We start from the raw sequence: 19,674 nt of genomic DNA, 5'->3' as shown, positions 1-19,674 counted from the left end.
GTACCTAGAATTTCTAAATTCGTTACTGTCAGTAACGTATTAGCCATAATACGTTATTGACAGTAATGAATTATATTTTAACGCTGTTAACCGGTGACTTTTTTGTCCGTTGGAATTTTTGAATAAAATAATACCTAATTCGTTACTCAGGAATACGTTTATGCTAGTTCGGTTAACTTTCAAAAAAACGTATTATTTTGGAGAATTGGCTCAAATAATAGCTTACTTTGGTAAAAAAATTCAACATAATGGAACGGGCATGGTGATATTCTTTAAAAATAAAATTTTAATTGAATAATAAATGAAATTCTTAGTACATTCTTTTATGTACTTTTCTTCCATTAATTTTCTTCTTCTTTTCAGTTTCTTCTCTCTTTCCCTATTCCTTCTTTGTTTCCTTCTCTTTTAGTTTTTGCTTAATTTTTATTTGAGATAAATGACAAACTGTCAGCTTTCTGTAACACATGAGTGAACAATTAATAGTAAGAAATAAAATATTAGTAAGAAAAAGGCCTTTGAGATAGAAAAGAAAGCAAGCGACAGGTTAGGGTACATTTCAAGATTTTTACATTATCGTTTTTTCTCCTTTTCATTAGTTTTTATTTTTAATTTATATTTTACCAATTCAATTTCACATATATTGATCTGTATGAGTTGTTTCATATAAACCTGAATAATTCTTATAAGTTCTTTCCATCAAAAAGTTTTATATGGAATTTAATTAAAAAGAATCATAGAAAGATTTCAGTATCAAAAAATTTATGTAAGGTTTGAAATGAAACATGAAAATGTGGTAATATCATGTAAAAACATGTATGATTAGCAAACACATTTGTATTTAGAAATTATAACGTAACTATTTAATTATTTTTTATATTCGCACGGACAAATGCACTAGTTGATTAATATTTTGGGAATATTTATCAAGTTTATAATACAATCCTTTTCTTCTTTTTGAAGCCCTTCAATTTTTGTATGGTAGTATATGCTAAGCCATCCTTTCCATTGTGCTTTATTACTCACGCAGCAAGCAACATTCCTAAACAACTTCTCTTTAATATTCTTGAAATATCTTTTAAGTTCTTATTTCATTTCGTTTCCTATTGTGAGACCAAAATTTAAAGAATCAAAATTATTCAGTGAGAGGTAGGAGTCATTATCATGTAAACTACGAAGCAACTACAAGCCTTCAAAATGTTAAGAACTTTTTTCGTACTCAATCAATTGGGCAGTTTTATGTACGTCACTAGTGTGACATTTAAACAAAACTGACAAATTTAGAAAAATACCCTACAATTTCAATGTTTTTTCTTATACGTTCTTAATTATAACCATTCCGGTTTGCTTGTTTCAGCAACGATTTATATTATTCGTAGTATGCGCAAACTACGACAAAACATTCAACTTATGAAAAGAAAAATAGCGGTGAGATAATAATTATAATAATAAATCACGTAAATGTATATGATATTGATGGAATTAAAATGAAATGGAACTATTATTTTAAGAATCGTTATCACGATAATGCCCATCCTTACATCATGGTTGATTGTATTATCAAGATTAGAGTGAATTTCTTTGTTTATCATATATATATAGCCACTACCTTTCCCCAAAACAAGGAGTTGATTAGATGAGTGGACTCTATAAAAGCAGCAACTTCAGTGTGCTTTCTACATGACCCAATTCTTCGTCTTCTTATTATTTTCTTAGAAACTTTTGTGGCCCTCATAGCACAAGGTTTGTCTCCAAACATTAACAACTAGGGTCAAATAAAAATGTGATATAGGAAAAGGTAATATGATTGTGGGTTGGACCACATTTAAAAATACTAGTTTAAGTTATTTTTCCTTCTCTTTCTGATATGTATACGCTCCAAATAATAGATAGACATGCCTGTCCAGGTCAAGTTTTGTGTATATATAAACACACACAGCAGACACACAAAGGCACACCAATTAAACTTAGATATTTCATCTAAAGGAAGTCTACATTATTTGTGTTGCTAGCTAGCTCTTCTCAAAGTCGCAAAATATGACGGTCTGCTTCTAAACTCATGACTGTTTACATATAGTCTTTTTTTTTTAATCAAAATCTTTAATATCATGAGTGTGCAAATTGGTTTAGGTTCTGCGTGTTTATTTTGCATGTTGAGAGATACGCATGCATATATGTCACATAGTGTGTGTGAAAATGGATAAAGAAGTTGGTTTCTGATAAAGGGTGTGTTTGGTACGAAGGAAACTAGATAAGTGACTTTCTTAAGGAAACTACGTAAGTGATTTTCTTACGTATTATCTGGTGCTTGGTAAGTATGGAAATTAGTACTCCCTCTGTTTCAATTTATATGAATCCATTTGACTGGGCACGACATTTAAGAAAGAGGGAGACTTTTAAAACTTGTGGTTCAAAATAAGCCTTGAAAATTTGTGTGGCTATAAATCATTCATCAAGTGAATTTGTTTCCAAATTAGGAAAGAGGTCATTCATTTTGGCACAGACTAAAAAGGAAATAGGTTCAAACAAATTGAAACAGAAGGGAGTATTCATTATCTCCAAAAAGCATTTATATGTAATCTAAGAAAACACTATGAGGTTTGTGTAGGGATCGTGGGTGGCGGGGGTGGGGCGGTCAAGGTGTAGCGGAGGATGTACAACGATCTTGAAATGCCACTTATGGAATTTGTTTTCAGTACTCGCTCTAGGGAATTCATTTTTCTCATTTAAAGAACTAGAAAGAATATGTTCCAAAATATTTTGATCAACCAAATGTAGAAAAATTGAAAAACATTTTTGCTCCCTACCAAATACACCTCAACTCTTTTTGCTGTTTTGTCTTTCTCTCTTCTTAAGTTATTTTGCTCTCGTTTGGGATTATTTTTGTTGGACGAGTAAGTGCATATGTTAAGTAAAGGTTAGTGTCTCGGAATAATGCAACAAAAAGAATGAAAATATCCTCAAGCTGCTCTTCCATTTCAATGTTTTTACTTTAATAAGATGGTGGAATGCTAAAACAATAGCTTGATAGCTTTCATGATATCTTGGCATATTGCGCCACAGCCGTCTGTAAGAGAGATTTTATTTATAAATAAAGCTTAAAATAAGGAAAGTACTATAAATTTTATAAATTCATGGATTTAAGTACACTGGTAGTGTAAAGATTTTTTACAATATGTGGATTTTTCTTGGTTACCTTATAAATGATCTGATTATATAAATATTTTTTATGTGGTCAATCTATAAGACTGAAAGTTTAAATTAAGTTATCCATTATTCATTTTAGATTGTGGAAATGAGAGTGCACATGGACTGTCCAGGATGCGAAAGTAAAATAAGAAAGGCTCTCAAGAAGCTTAAGGGTTGGTATCTCTCACCAAGCCCTACTCTTTCCTTTTTTAATTGTTTTTTTTTTAACAAGACAGCCTTACCCTTTGAAATAGAATTATAATGTGAAGCATATTTTATATAATTTTCTTTCGTATTAAATAATTTTCTAAACCTTTAGTTGGAGACCACGTTTAAATTATTATCCACCAAATCGTCATTCACAGCGGATGAGGTTTTTGTGTCTCCATGCTTGCATATAAAATGGACTTTTCTCATTATCCAATAATTTTTGGGACCTAACCCATTGTGTTTGACTAAGTAATTTAAAAACACTTTTGTCAATATTAGAACAACAATTTGTACTTGACCAAGGTTTCAAAAGTGTTTCGGTGGGGAAAGCTATGTTTTTCAACTTTTACTACTACTCAAAAACACTTATTTTATCCCAAAAGCTTGGTCTGGCTATAAGCATGTTTTTATCAGTTTTTTTATCCCTAGGTTATATTTTGTTACAAACCCTTGGATTGACTTTGTTTCATTTTGGTATTAATAGGAGTGGACAACATTGACATAGACATGAACATGCAAAAGGTGACAGTAACAGGATGGGCAGAGCAGAAAAAAGTCCTCAAAACAGTGAGGAAAACTGGAAGGAAAGCTGAACTATGGCCATATCCATACAATCCTGAATACCATAACTATATGCACCATTATTATGACACATTCTACAGCAGGCCAAGCACGCACTTCGCCCCACCTTCTTCTTTCTACAACTACCGCGAGCATGGCTACAATGGCCATGCTCACGGTTACTATGCAGAGCTACCTTACAATACTATTTTTGATGAACGAACCAGACACATGTTTAGTGATGATAATGCCACTGGCTGTTCTATAATGTGATTTGAGCTGATTCAGGATGCTCATTAGGGGGTTTGCAATGCTCTATTTGCTTTCTTTGTTCTATCTTTTAGGTAGATGTTTGATTTGCAAAATTAGGCTTGTTTTGGGGTGTTTGTTTTTTTTATAGCTCCATTGAGGTCGAGAAAGGGGGGAAAACTATGCAGCTTACAATGGAATCAAGGTCTGCTTGTGTTGTTCTTTTGCTTGCTTAATCCATATTTGAATGTATATATTTAGTTTTTCTTTATTCCATATTGTTAATTTTGTTGTTCAATTTAATTTTCCTTTCGAACGTGGAAAAGAGCAAATCACAAAATATCTCAAGAATTCCTTTTCCTTCAAACATAGAGCTACTTAACCTATATAGTGAAGGCTCTTAAACTCCTCAATGTTTTCTTTCTTCTTTGCATGTGGAAGCCAAACAATGGATTTTGGAATTTTTTCCTCTTCCTGTCTCTTAAAGCACATAGATATAGCAACCAATACAGGGTGCCAAGGTAACATCAACTTCAACAGTCTTCCTATTGAATTGTATTGATATACATAATACATGTATCTTGAATATCCTTAGCGAAAAACCTAGATTCGCAACTGTTGAAATCAGCACTATAACCAAGTAAACCAGCAATTTGGGACAAATATACATTTGTAATCAATAATAGTATCCGAACAAAGTAAATGGAAAAAGAATCAAGCCTTTAGCACTTTAATGTCATTTCATTATTATATTCGCTGAATTGCTTCCTGTACAACTATATGAGTTACAAGCTAGGGGTAATCAAGGAGGACGACGATCCGGGTTGCTTCTCTTGTTGCTTTATGTGGTCTGCGACATGAGCAATTACTCCTGCTCCAGCATTGTGAAAAAATTCATTCTTCACCTGTCAGCGGAAAATAGTGATCGAATTAGGACTCAACGGGGAGGAACATAAAGAAATAGAAATGGAACTTACATGGATATTGTTATGAGCGAAAAAGGGCCAGAACGCCGAGTGAAAGCTGACATCAATTTTCTTCCACCCCAACTGTTGCAAGCCACGTATCATTTCCTCTGTTTGAAAAGATTCAGTAAGATTCTAGTATGCTATAGGGATATGGTGCCATTGAGATTCATTTGCAACAAACAGAAATAGCTTTCCTACCTTCCATCCTTTCATGGTATTCTAATGACCTCTGTGTGCTTGGTGCATTTTGAGCTGCCTCCTTCGCTTTGGCTGCCTCAAGGGGGTAATGAGGTCCTTCATATGAAGCTGGAGGACAAAATTCCACATCTACTACATGTTTGTAGCCATCCAAAGATCGCCAGGGAGGCTGCCAATGTAATAAAATTTTAAAATTTTACACAAACAAAATCGTCGTATCGTGAACTCCTAAGAAAAAAACTCTGTTTCCAGAAGATCGTTACTTTTCAGAGTTCTACAGCTATAATCCTGCTCACGAATAAGATTTCACATGATACCATGCTTTTATGAGTATTACATTCATCCAACTATGAGAATCCCAAGTATGCATGCATGTACATTGTTAGACACGACGAATTTAAAGACATATGCAGCCATGCAATGAGCACAGCGCGAACTATTCTTTTTCCATTTACTAAAGAATATCATGTGCCCGTTGCATAAACTATAAACTTCCTCATTAGGGAATGAAGAAAAAAATGACTAAGAAGGCATGGAATAAACAGGCCGACAATCAAAATCTGCAGTGTCAGTTGAGGAGAACTGAACAGCTCCCTCAATGTAAAGATCAACTGCATCTCATCCCTCGCCTGACAATATGCAACTACATTGGACCTTTTTCCAGGGCTTTCACAGTGATGAAAATAACTGTTCTTTTCATTCGAAGTAAAGCCATTCTTTCATGCGGGTCACGGGACATACTGTAACTCCCCATCATATAGTCCATTTCATCTCTGGAAAACTAGCAAGTGATGACATAAAATAGTGTAACTTTGAGAAATCAAATTTCACATACAAGTAAATGACCGCCCTCGTTTTGCTTGTATGCAAGTGAAGGGTCTAAAACTTGTAACAGTTGCTAAATTCTAACTTCAGCACACCAAACATAAAATCAAGGTCATTTTAATTTGTTTCAAGGGAAGAAGCAAATGAAGTGTTAAAGTAATTTTCCTTGTTTAATCCCCTACAAAGAAAAATTATATAGAAAAGTAAGTTACGTGTTATCATGGATGGAGAGATGATTACCTACTCATGTGCAGGAAGCTTTCATTGTTGTCTAAAACATTAAAATCAAAGCTTCCGGTAGAAGAAAAGTTGATAGATAAATTCTAAGAGAAAAAGTTCTGGTTTTGGTTCACCTATAAGGCAGTTTATGATAATCTGATATACCCTTAAGTTTTAATTATTGTACAAAATGAAACAAATTAATAATTCCCACACAGGACATTCTTGCAGTTCTCTTGGCAAATTGTACTTTGCACTTCCTAGTGGTCTGGGCTAATTTAAATCTTAGTTTCTTTTTTTTTTTTTTAAAGCAAAATACTTCAGTTCTCCTATCGTCCCAATACCTCGTCCCAGGAACTTCAATTAGATCTGGCCCGCTTGTCAGAATAAACATTAGATCGAGACCCTTGGTAACTATTGCTTACCCAAACCAGTTATACTTGGATGTCCTTTTCCGTCTCTATCTTGACTAAATGCCAACATTAACAGCCCTATATTTATGGACAATTAACGTAACAAAGTCTTAGTAAATCAAAAATCACCTTGACGAGTTCTGTCTCCCTTCTTATGGATGATGTACGCCAACCGACCATGTCTAGATAATGTCAAGAAATTACTGCAATCAATTCAAAAATTGAGAGAAGACGAACTCGAATGAACTTTATCAATGAGTTATTTTTGCTAATTAAATGAAGAAACAACAAATGAGATGCAAAGGATACGATCATAAGAGACATTAGCATAAAGAACACGCCATTTAAAAGCACCAAGCGCTGATCTGCAAGAAGGAAAATCCAGGCATAAGGAGGAAAAAAAAAAGAATGGCGTGGGAGAAACAGCTGCTTCAAGGACTGGTGGAGATATTTCTACTCACATAAATTTTCCATCGTCACAGTCTGATGCCATCCTTAGCAGAAGAGGTGGTTTAGTAGGTTTGCCATCTGTAAGGAAGAGCTGACTACCAGTTTGACCAATAAAAATAGGAGCTATAGGTGCTGCAAGTTTCTCCAAGATCGGCAACCCCAGGAGAAAAGGAAGCTGAACAATAAAAGCTACGATTGTTCAGAAACATTGAGATACGATTCTTTGATGGATAAATGATAAGATTTTACCATGAGAACAGACCTGATTTTTCCCTCTCACACCAAGATGTGGCGTTGCCAAGGTGATAAAATTGATTGGCTCCAGGCCAGCAATCAAACCTACATTTAAGGAGCCTACTGGTTTGAGGTATGCACTAGTTGAAGTGACTGCATCATCGGACTTCTCATTACAGTTGTTTGATGAATAAAGTAGGGCAAGTGCATATCTTGCAATCAATCCACCAAGAGAATGAGCTAAAAAGGATATCTTCTTCAGGCTTTCTCTCTTCTTTACAACCAGCCTAACCTGTTCATAATCAGAAGTGCCAAATAAGGAAGATGGGCCTTCATAGTTTCACTCTGCAAGCACAAGCTATCTATTGGAAACTTGAAAGTAGCCACCTAAGCAGCACGGGTTCAAGAGGGTTATGTTTTCATGTCAGAAGCATGTGGCTGGAAACTATTTGACCATTCATATACATCATTGACATAATTGAAATTTCTAAGACGAATACAAAATGCTGGCTCAAACAACTGGCTTTTGAAGACAATTTTCATTTAAATATGACGGCAATATGCATATAAAGTAAAAGGTATATAGAGGCCAACTTTACTAGTACGGTTGTAGTTGAATTCAGGTAAAAAGAAAAAGACCAGCTATTGTAAAATTTAGACAATTAGAAGAATCTATATGTGATGCACTGATGGACATCTTTCAGCAAATATCGTACTGCGCTGAAATTTTATTCACTTGCTGCAAAACACCCAGAGAACATTGACCTACGCTTCTTAAACAGCAACTACTAGTGTAGGATATACCTACCTATGAGGGTTCTATTGCTTTGGATAGAGTATAGCCGTAACCAAAAACCATTAACCAATACAAATAAAAAAAAGGGAGAACGGTAAAAAATATCCCTCTACTTTGGGAAGGGCTAAAAATGTTCTCCGAACTTATTTTGGGTCAAAAATACTCTTCCCATTATGAAACTTTTCAAACATAGCCCTCTATTAATAGAAATATGCATTCCCCCCAAAAAAACCATTTTTTGACCTGATCCAAACTTAACCTGACCCAAACAAAATAATAACTCCTTAGTCCACCAAACAAGACTCAAACGTTCAATTTGAGAATGGTAACACTTCAAAATCTCATACTCTAGCTTCAAAATCTCATGTTACAGATTAGGACAAACATTTTAGGTGCTTCTTGTTGTTAGATGAGCTGGGAAAACAAGCCGTGGGCATACTGCTGCTTCCATTTCATGGAGGAAGTTAGAGAAAGAATTATCAGGTGCTGTTTGGGTTTCATCTCTTGCTTGAATAGGATTTTTGCAGTGAGAAAGAATTTATTTCTATAGTGTTATTTAAATCAGGTACAATTTCTGTTTTATGTTTTCATGTTCTTCTGTTTGGTGTTTGTATTGTCTCTAGAACTTTGATTTTGTTGCAGTGAAAATATGGCAATGGCTGTGTATAAAATATGCTTTGCTGAGAAAGAAGATCTCAAATTTCTATCAAAAAAACTGAAAGTTCCAGCAGAAATTACATACTTTTGTAGTTCTATCCATCCCTAAGTGTACTCTATTCGTCTTAATTTTGTTGAAGTTGAGATAATATTTGAAGCCATATTGAAAAGAAAGTTGGCGGGAAAAAGTGAAGAATCAGATGAGGAATTGGGAACCGTCCCTTTTCTCTCTCTCTCTCTCTCTCTAATATTGGTGAAGAGGAATTGAACGTTTGAGTCTTGTTTGGTGGACTAAGGAGTTATTTTTTGGTTTGGGTCAGGTTTAAGTTTGGATCGGGTCAAAAAATGGTTTTTGGGGGGGAATGAATCTTTCTGTTAACAGAGGGGTATGTTTGAAAAGTTTCATAACGGGAAGGGTATTTTTGACCCAAAATAAGTTCGGAGGACATTTTTAGCCCTTTTCCCAAAGTAGAGGGATATTTTTGACCCTTTTCCCTTAAAAAAAAAATCCAAGCTAACCTAAAAAAAGAATAAAAAATAAAAAACTTAATAGCATCAGATTTCTGCCCCAAGCAAACAAGAAAAATATAGCCCCCACCTAACCTACACAATGAGACAATGCAGTATCACCAGACTCGCAACTATACAGCACAATGACCTCTTTTACATACTCACTTCATCTGCTAGTCGTTTTCCAGCTCCATCAATCCCAGAGAAGGTTTTAGTGAACGTATTACATGAACTTGCTGAACACCACAAAAAGACAAGTCAGTAGCTTCTTGGATTTTGATATCAGCATTACTTTCTTGGTGTAGCATGCAAAATTGAAGCAAGAGAAGACCTAGAAAATAAAAATAAAAATACGTGAGAATACAAGGACAAGTTTCACTAGAAACTATACCATATATCAAAAAGTTTCCTCCCAACCGCCTCCTCAACTCTGCTTGTACATACGTCCAGTCGCTTGGGCTGCATTCTTTGGAAAGCTCAGTGACACATACAACAGCATGCTAATTTTCAGGACGAATATTTTAGACTATGGATATCAGCATTTATTTGGGATTGAGGCGTAATTAATTGACTGATATTGGTGATATCAGCATTTAAGACAGTGCCCGTTACACAAATTTCAGACACAACATCCTTGACAACCAGATCATGGATTAGGCAGTAAATCATCAACCTCAAGAACATGAAAGAATGTTCAACAGAGAAATAAAGAAGTGAAATACAAACAGATATAGATATGTATGTTGGAAATACTCAGGTCGAGTTTCATACTCCGGGAAAAAAAATGTTTCAACCATGTAATGCGTGTTGAAAGTGAGAATGTAAGACCACTTAAACCCAACCTCAGGATAGCACCACCTCAGCTTAGTCAACTGTGGCCTTTCCCCACTTACTCCATTGGGTGAATCCAACTCCCAACTTCTTGGTTGGAAATGTAGTGCGCTTGCTGCCAGAGCAACTTCACTTGTCAATCCATACAGATTTAAGGTAATTGCTGGTGACAGCTTGAACATGATTATGTCGAAGACCCTAACTATTGCATCTTATAACTAATCCTTTTGCTTTGTACCATGGATATCTTTTAAATTCCAAATCTTTCTTTGTATAGAAAAGGAGAATAGCAGCTAACTATTAACTAGTATGCTCGCATTCAAACTTTATGACTTTATTCCTTTTTCTTCTACTTATGCTTTCTACTGTCCTCTAAGTCTCTTCTTTTTTTCTTTTTTGATCTGCAAACCCTAACACCCAGACTCCTTACAGTTCTCTAAATCTCTAAAACAATTCATGTTCACTTTGCATTACATTTTTGATAGGTTATATATATATATATATATATATATATATATATATATATATATATATATATATAAATACCTATACATGTTCATACGCATGTGCATACATATAATATCTACACACGTGAATATAAAATTTGTAGACACGCGGAGGCATTCCTTTCAGGGTGAGTAAACAAAGTTCCCTACCTTGCTAAGATGCCATGAACAAGGACTAGGAGATGATCAGGTTCATCCTCCGTGTCCATCAACCCTTTCGGTGACATAACACTTCCTTCAGTTGTACTCATTGCATGGGCTCTAAAGCTTTGGCTTCTCCAGATGTTGTTTATCCCTGCAGAAGGGGCAGACGAAATCCTCAGAGAAACGATTTGGCAAAAAAAAAAAAAAAGGTTCAACCATGCCAAGATATTTGAAGTGTAGACAACGACTAGAATTCTGCAGAAGAACACAAGAAACTATGTCCTAACTCACATATACCACATGGCATTCAGAATTCACAAAACAGTTGACAACAATCATTGCAAAGCCGACATCCATGTTCACCAAGGGCACAACAACAGCATAAATGTTTTAACACCTATTGATATTATTTTCAATTGCACAATCCACCAGGAGAAAGGGGGAGCAGGTTCTATGGCGCTGGCCTGGACTATAAGCACAGAACAAACAGTATTAATTTGCCTAAAAAGCAGACTTCACTATAAGAGTTGGCGGAAAAGTGATAACTTCAAGGGAGAACAGAAAATACCATTTATTTTGGAGCAGTTTAACCCTTATTAGTATGTGTAGTATAAAGCAATTAAAATTGCAACCTTAAGTAAGGGATTGGGGAGAAGCAAGTTTTTCACAGCTCCCATTAGCATAAGCACAAGCAATATGGCATCCTTACTTACCAGTTGATTCAACAATAGCATAATGACCTATGTGCAGACCAATGTATCAAAGGCGTGAAGTTAATATTCTCACGAGACTAACTAAGGGTGAGGCAGCCTCTAAACTTCTTGAGGCAACCATGGGGGCTTAAATTTCATGGAGCTAAAATCCCAACAAGTGAGGCACTCGTCCCCTACACCTCGAGTTGTTCACCCTGTGCACGCTTTACACCTCGAGTTGTTCACCCTGTGCACGCTTTACACCTTGAATTGTCCATCCTATACATGCTAAAATTTTGAAATTCTTTTAAAGGTTGACTATAATTTGTATAGTATGTCGTTCTGCAATTAAGAATTTGGTGACTAAGAAAATTATCATGTATTGTTTTTCAAAAAATTTCGTTAATAATGCACCAAAAAAGTATTGTCTTTGCAAAAAGATACATTAAACTGCAGTTACCAGTTTCAAAAAAAAAAAAAAAAAAAGATACATTAAACTACCAAAAAAATCTGACCAACTTCCAATACAAGTAGGTAGATCCATCTTGCATTAAAAATTACAAAAGAACGAAAAGATCTCTTGACTATAGACTATGGTGTTTTATCCCTTTTAAAGGTTCTCTTATTCATCTTTCTTCACAATGTCCAAAAAATGCTGAGACGCCAATATCTAAAGTTACTTCTTCGCTGTCTCTAGCCCGAAAAGCCTCCAACTCTCCGACATGTTCGCTATTGTGTTAGGGAGTATTCAATGAATGTTCAATAGTGCATATACTAACACCCACAACTCCGAAGCAAAGTAATAGTGTGGTTCACATTCTCCCCAACATCATTGCATAGGCAATACTTAGCATAAAAGGAGCATTTCCGTGCTTAGGCAACCAACTTCTTGTCTACCTACATCACTTAACTGGAACTTGTACCTTCAAAAGTACACTACTTCCCGGATTTTAGTAGGTATCTTGGATCAAACACCAAGTGGACAACCACTTCATTAGGTATCTGGTATTTCTGAATCATCATATTCGAAGCACCACCACGGTAATGAAATGGCATGCGTAGCTAAAGTTGACTTACACTCACTATAATGCCAAACTATTCTAATAGTGGCATGAATATGATATGCAATGCTTAATTAAAAAAAAAAATGCCGAACTATTCCAAGAGGCCCAATTGAGAAGCACAAATTCGGATGCACATAAAGCCATCTCTCAAGTGATTTCTGTTGCAAGTAACCAATTAAATGTCCTGGGCAAGGTTCTCTCGCCTTAGAATCAAGCTAGCATAAAATACCACTTTCCTTGTATTTCTTTAGCAATTGAAGTTTCCAAAAAAGAAACACTTAAGAAAATGGAAAAGTTCCAAATGACAAGGGGGAACAAAAGGCTTAAATTGTTTCTGCTATCTGCCTCTCTACCCTGCAAAGATAGAGGTAAGGTCTTCGTACATCCTACCTCCCCAGACCCCACTTGTGGAACTACATTGGGTATGCTGTTGTTGTTGTTGTTTAGCCAACCATCACTATTACTTCCATAATGGTAGCCCCCCTTTCCCATTAGACAACTCAGAAAATCCATTACACAACTATTTGTTTCAGTGACAATTCATTCACATCTAACTAGCTACTCCTTTTTTATACTGTACTTTGAGATAGAATCAAATTGCTCAATGAAATAAAGGGTTTAATTTGTAATTAGCATTTCTGGATGGTGGATGGTGGAGTATAGTGGAGAAATGAAATATGTAACTAAGGAAAAACTACCAAATTCGTAATTTTAAAAAATGGGACTTTGCATGGTTAGAATGAACCATAAATTTACAATACCATAGCACATAATTCTAAAAACAACGAAAACAAACATGATTTTATAGAAAACCATACATTAATGAATCACGGGAATCCACCATCCAAACAGGGAGTTAATGTGCACGGGAAACACCCCCTACTTGTTTTTCTTGATTATTTCTACACATGAAGAAGGTCCAGTACGCAGAGAGGTGGCCTTAATCAAAACACCCATCAGTTAATCTACTACAGATCAAAAGTTGGCACAAATTTCAATTGAATAGACAAAGGATTAATTCACTTTGGCGTGAATTTCATTTCCAAACAAAAAAATAAAACCCGGATCAATTTGCTAGGTCAAAAAAAAAAAAAAGAAGAATCCCCAATTTAGAAGAGCAAAAAGAAAGAAAGAATTACCAGAAAAGGTGAGAAATGTGGAACTAAAGGGTCGGCGTTGATCAGAAGAGGAAGAAGAACAAGGATTTGAAGAGAAAGAAAAAGGGCGAGGTGAAAAATGATGAAGTAACGTCGCAGATGACGCCATGTATCTATCTATATTGGGAAAGCCCAAAAAGTATAGTCTAGAAAGAGAAAGAAAGGACCATTTGGGGAATTCTTGCTTGACCCGTGCAATTCGCTATGCTCAGACTCAGTATGTTATGTCAACATCAGCCATTTCTCTTTTCATTCATTATATCTCTCTCTCTCCCTGCTATGCTATAATAAGTGCTCCATTTCATCCCGCATCTCCACTTTATTATATTCTCACGCAAAGTCCCCAACTTTTTCTCGTATTTACTATAAACTCCCCTATACTGATGATGTTTTGAGTTAGAAGCTGCTGCTTCTTCTTCTTCTTCTGCTCCATATCTTTTGGAAAGAGATTAAAGGGGTAATTGGCAGTTTGGCTAATTCCATTTTTTGTTGTTTTCTTCTTTTCTCGGAAGGTGCATAACTGTACAATACATTCACTACAAGACAAGTGAAGACGCCTGTGTGATTGTTACCACTACCAACTACCCCAGAAGCTCACAAAAATAAATAGGCAAACACATCAACTCTTTAAAATAAATGTTTTTTTATAATTATGTTATATCCCATTTTAATCGGATCAAAGCATAGTATAACATATTGGTAATTTTTAATTATTTATTTTAAGGAGTCGCCACCTAATTATTTTAACGGTGAATTAAGACACCTATTTTAACTAAGTAAATGCTAAAAAGTTAACTCCAATTAATAATCTACCTAACTTAATAATTCTAGGTAAGGGTTTTTAATTATGCTAAAGAGAAGGGATAAGACATCCTTTAAGATCCGCTTAAATACGGTTAACCGGTTAAACTTAAGTTAATTACTTAAGACTAGAAAAATACAAATATAGTATTTAATGTTTAGGAAAATAGCTTGTAAATATTATCAAGATTACAAATGGAAAATATAAGACTGCTATTTAAATTAAATAAGATAGTAATTTGTAGAAAAGACTTTAGTTACAAGTTAAACTAAAGAAAACGTGGGATCATGCAAGGTTTTTATGAACATCCGAAATAACTCAATGGCTAGGTATCAATTGATTTTAACGACTTAGAAATATATTGAGTGACCAGATAAGATAGATGAATAGCTAATGTAAATTTGAAAATAACTTTATAAGCAGACTCTTTTCTTGGTTAATTTAGGCACTTGGCAAAATGAAGATTTCGAAACATTGAAAACTTATTTTTTTTTTCAAAGATGTACTAAAATACTTCGTGAAATGAATTAAAATATTTCCATTATTATATTGAATAACGTCCGTTTTTCTTTCAAAGATATACTAAAATACTTCGTGAAATGAATTAAAACATTTCCATTATTATATCGAAATAACGTCCCAATTAGCTTATCCGATTATAAACTCTCTCAAAGCCATAAAATGAACCAAAATATTTTCGTTATTATAGTGAAATAACGTCCCAATCAGCCCCACTAAATTAGGTATTCTAAGGTAGCTAAATAATCACATACGAACACAAATAAATTAAACAAAACATAAGATGTGCTTTAAAACATAGCAGTCTTTCTCGTCTTCTCCCCTCTTTATATTGCTTCTGCCTTGGTTGTTTTCCGAGGGGAGAAAGAGAGACCTGAATAGAGAGATTTCATCTGGAATTTGTTTCAGCCGAGTTTAGTGAACTAGAAACACAAAGTGGAGCAATGAAATCGTTTTGATCTAGCGGCGAAATTGAGTCTCATTTGAGACTCCTCGCAACTCCAGATGTCATGCAAAAGAAGAAAAGGGAAAAAAAGAATTAGAGCGGTGACATGATTCTATAATATACAAGGTTTTACGATCGACAACCAACATAATAGAGCAGTTTCAATATTCAAGACAAGCAAGTGACTTATGTATACATTATGTATATTTGAGTATGCTTCGTGTATACACATTCATAAGGATACTTAGAAGGTTAATATTGGAAAGATTTTGCCCCCGTCTTCCCGATGTTGCACAAGTTCCAAGGGATTTCCATGAATCCCAGGCATGGCTAACACCGGGGAGGGTTCAAGCTTAATCCATAATGACCAACTAATCTCCCCATAAATGTACTAACTAAAGCATACTCTAGATATACACATATAAACATAATCAAACACAGTATACTTGCAATGCCCAAACATGTAAGAATTTAAATAGGCACAGAATCGCCACAACATTCATGCAATTTCCTATAGCATATTAATGGAATGAAACAGACTTCAGTTTAGGCCAAATATTGGTGTGAAACTTAACACACTCAAATTGTATTGTAAAGAAGAAGCCAACTTTTTCTTAAAGTTAATCAACCCATAATTCTCAGGAAAAAAACTTAAAAGAAACATGCTAAACCATCACTCTTTCCTTAAACGGAATAGTAAGTAAAATTGGAGATTCCTAATGCTAAAGTTTTGAAGAAAACCAAAGTGAAGAAATGAATCTTTGAGAAAAAGTAAACAAACTTTCCTTAAGGGAGGAAAAAAAGCAGCTACTTTTGTGTTAGAAAACCTTGAAATAGAAATTAACTGATGGCTAAAAAGGGCATTCAAATATACATCTGAGTACTCAATATTTAGTCAAACAACACTTTAAGTCTATGCTAAACAGAGAGCCTGGTCTGAAGTTTTACACGAAGTTTAAGAGGGAAATCACTTGGGACCTTTAAAGTTATCATTAGTTTAAAGGACTTAGCAGTAGCTACAAACCAGTTTATACAAAATGGCAAGTTCATATCATACTTCAATCTGTTAGTGACTTCTTCAAAGGTTATTAAGGCATGACTAGGATTAAGTTTAGCATACTAACTTCAGGCAAACACAGATTCTATTATCCCGCAAGAACTAATGGAATTCTAGGTGGTAAACATAGAAAAAGAAAACAAGGAGAGGCAAAACTAAACCCAAACAAATCTCTATTCAACTCTAAACAAAGCTTATGCTCATGAGCACAATAAGAGAGGGAACATTTAGTTCTACCACCCAAACTGATGCATTTGAGTTTAAAACTACATGAAAGCTCATCACATTTCATAACAATGACAAAAAAGGGGTGATTTGTTTTTAATTTTTAGTATTCCCTCTGCTTTACATTCTTAAATAGTTCTAATAGTTAGTTAACCAACATTAATCATAAAAAAAAAAAAAACAACAGTCTGCTATCTAAACAAATCATATTACTCATAGTGACAACAGATTAACATTAGTAATAGCCTAATGGTAACAACAACTAATCACATAATATAATTAACTACTTGCAACTAATCTAGCTAATAACAAAACAAATAATACACACCTTCACAAGATTTAAAAAACAATGAACTGGAAATGAAAAGAGTACACTACCTCTACATCAACTCAAACTAGCTATAACTAGCTCTTAATCACAGTAGCTAGAGTTACCAAATTATTATGATGATGTGAGGATCCTTAAACTCAGTCTACAACAAAGAGGGACCAAAATGATTCCTAATTATATTTAAAGCAACCTCATGTTCCTTTTAAACTAGAACCTCCCCTATTCCAGACTGTAAAGAAAAAATGGAAGCCTTAACCCTTAAACATAGTCTTGGAATACAATTTAACCTGGGTAATGAACTTTGAAATTCCAACTTCGATTTGCTAAGCAAAAGCCAGACAAAGGAGGGACTGATATTGAGTTAGACATGTTAAAGGGTTAATAAACTTATTGAAATCACACAAAGGAGGAGGCCAACTCATGTTCAACATTCTAGAGTACTAAAGGTAAATCAAACATCCATATTAACTAAGTTCATCATGCTTAGATCCATGGCAGGTTTAGCAGACAAGAACAACAACGAAACTGGAAATCAAGCAAGCTAAAAAAAAGAATTTGGACAGGGTAGAAAGAAACAAAAGAACATAATTACTTATTGAACCCGAACAAAATTAAACTTAGACTATTTTAAACGAAAAAAAATGGAAATATACATGAACTAAGAAAATGAAAATAAAACTAAGATGAAGAAGAGAATTACAGACCTTTTTCGGGTGCAGCGAACTAAGGTGCAGGGGTCTTAGATCTACGCTCGTAACTCCAACAACTCCGAGCTTGAATACGCTCAGATTCGAAGCGATGGCAGCGGCAAAAAGAGAATGAAATGACTCAGTGCTTCGAGTGAATACCAAGAGGTATTGGAACTAAAAAGGATTAATATTTTCAAGGAATAGAGGCGACTAAAACTGCCTTCTAAGGTTCCAAAAAAAATCGTATTTATAGCTCCAGATTAGGGTTCCTAGAGTGATATATGACTTCTTCACAAAGTGAAATTCGTTCAATTTAATTTCAAATCCGCATCTTTTTGAAAAGATTCGAATTGTTTCCTTGGAAAAAGAGGGAAACCTCAAAAGAAAATTGAAAGTCAGAGATTACCGTTCAGGCTTAAGGGAAACAAACAAAAACCATAAAAGCTTTGCCAAAAATGGAGGAACAAATGCTGATGATGCAGAAACTTGCTGTATTTTTAGCCGAAAAGGGCTTTCGCGTGCATAGAAGTCGAAAGGGGACAACAACGTTGATTAACTGTAGATTTAGGGTTCGTTTGGTTGTTGAACCATCCAAAATTTGCACTGAAAAGGAACGGAGGACCTCTGTCCATGGGTAAAGCAAGGTAAAGTTTTGCCCAAAAATGGAGGAAGGGGAGAAAGAAAGAGAGGCGCGGCTGAGTGTTTTGGGTTCAAGAAATTAGGTTTGGGAAGGTGAATAGGGAGACATGGGCCGGGTTGTTTAAAATGGGTAGTAGGCTGGTTTCAATGAATTAGGCTTTAGCCCAAATAGTTTTAGGATTAGTTATGGGCTGAATTAACATATTCATGTGGGGAATGTGATATAATAATTTAGCCATTAGCATTAATAAGGTGTAATTTAATGAAATATAAATAACATGATAATGAAGCAAGAATATTATTTAGGTTATAGCTTATTATGTAAATGAATAAGTAGCAATATGCGATGTATCAATAAAGCGACAGTTCCTAATAATAAAGTAAAGACGAAAATAATATATTTGGTTTACTAATTGTCACGACCCAACTAGGGGCCGCGACGGGTACCCGGAGCTAGCCACCGAGCACCACTCGTTCTACTACTCATCTTACTCACTTAATACTCTTTTACCAACTTTATACTCAACTTGTAGGGAAATCATGTTTTATATGGAAACATAAATGCTTTATATACATTTGCCTCTCGGCCATCAAAATAGTATATACACATGATAGCATCTCGTGAGACCATCTAACCCACACTGCGCATCTACGAGCCTCTACTGGAGTGCTAAACATGAGGACGGGACAAGACCTCGTCATGCCTAAAACTCTATATATACATGAATATACACACAAAATAATAACCATAAGCACCTCCGGACAAAGGAGTGCTTCTGACCAGCTGACAGCTACTACGTATCTGGCTCGAGCTCTCCTCCCTGTCTACCTGTAGGCATGAGCACAGCGTCCAAAGAAAACGGACGTCAGTACTAACATTGTACTGAGTATGAGAGGCATAAACAATGAAATAAGACAATGATGTAAAGAAGACATCAATATGGAACATCTGAATCAGACTGTCAAGTATAAGAAATAAGTCATGTTGTCTTACTCATACTCGTCATCATATCATATATGCATAATGTGTAAACTGCCCATCCATATCGGATCGGTGTGATAATCATAACATTAGCCTGTGTCCAGGCCTCCCGCGT

The 19,674-nt window shown here is 35.1% G+C and overlaps 2 protein-coding genes across 3 annotated transcripts; one reads left to right on the top strand and one right to left on the bottom strand.

The window, feature by feature from the left end:
- The first annotated feature begins 1,873 nt into the window (after nucleotides 1–1,873).
- LOC132621537 (heavy metal-associated isoprenylated plant protein 28-like) lies at nucleotides 1,874–4,477 on the top strand. Its single transcript, XM_060335851.1, has 3 exons — nucleotides 1,874–2,040; nucleotides 3,284–3,359; nucleotides 3,881–4,477. The coding sequence occupies exons 1-3, from the start codon at nucleotides 2,035–2,037 to the stop codon at nucleotides 4,228–4,230; spliced, it is 432 nt and encodes a 143-aa protein (XP_060191834.1). The 5' UTR covers nucleotides 1,874–2,034; the 3' UTR covers nucleotides 4,231–4,477.
- Nucleotides 4,478–4,727: 250 nt separating this feature from the next.
- LOC132621535 (lipid droplet phospholipase 1-like) lies at nucleotides 4,728–14,365 on the bottom strand. 2 transcript variants are annotated; one of them, XM_060335850.1, is made up of 12 exons: nucleotides 13,853–13,990; nucleotides 13,532–13,652; nucleotides 10,964–11,108; nucleotides 9,868–9,935; nucleotides 9,642–9,712; nucleotides 7,542–7,805; nucleotides 7,291–7,454; nucleotides 7,139–7,194; nucleotides 6,959–7,011; nucleotides 5,373–5,541; nucleotides 5,184–5,281; nucleotides 4,728–5,111 (listed from the first exon to the last, which is right to left on the bottom strand). In XM_060335850.1, exons 3-12 carry the CDS (start codon nucleotides 11,062–11,064, stop codon nucleotides 4,992–4,994), a joined length of 1,164 nt encoding a protein of 387 aa, XP_060191833.1. In that variant the 5' UTR covers nucleotides 11,065–11,108; nucleotides 13,532–13,652; nucleotides 13,853–13,990; the 3' UTR covers nucleotides 4,728–4,991. The 2 variants fall into 2 exon arrangements, with proteins under 2 accessions (XP_060191833.1, XP_060191832.1); XM_060335849.1 differs by lacking the exon at nucleotides 13,532–13,652 and having other exon boundaries at nucleotides 13,853–14,365.
- Nucleotides 14,366–19,674: the final 5,309 nt, after the last annotated feature.

Source organism: Lycium barbarum, chromosome 12, assembly GCF_019175385.1.
Source record: "Lycium barbarum isolate Lr01 chromosome 12, ASM1917538v2, whole genome shotgun sequence".
NCBI classification, from domain to species: domain Eukaryota; kingdom Viridiplantae; phylum Streptophyta; class Magnoliopsida; order Solanales; family Solanaceae; genus Lycium; species Lycium barbarum.
Note: the sequence above shows the minus strand (reverse complement) of the source record. Positions and strands in the feature narration are given on the sequence as shown.

Excerpts from the sequence above, each read along its gene's own strand:
- LOC132621535 (XM_060335849.1), bottom strand. The coding sequence starts at position 13,979 with ATGGCGTCATCTGCGACGTTACTTCATCATTTTTCACCTCGCCCTTTT. Across the intron at positions 9,936-10,963 it reads GTTCATGGCATCTTAGCAAG|CCCAAGCGACTGGACGTATG; the intron begins GTAGGGAACTTT and ends CAAAGAATGCAG. Across the intron at positions 5,112-5,183 it reads TCGCTCATAACAATATCCAT|GTGAAGAATGAATTTTTTCA; the intron begins GTAAGTTCCATT and ends TTCCGCTGACAG.
- LOC132621537 (XM_060335851.1), top strand. Across the intron at positions 3,360-3,880 it reads GGCTCTCAAGAAGCTTAAGG|GAGTGGACAACATTGACATA; the intron begins GTTGGTATCTCT and ends TGGTATTAATAG.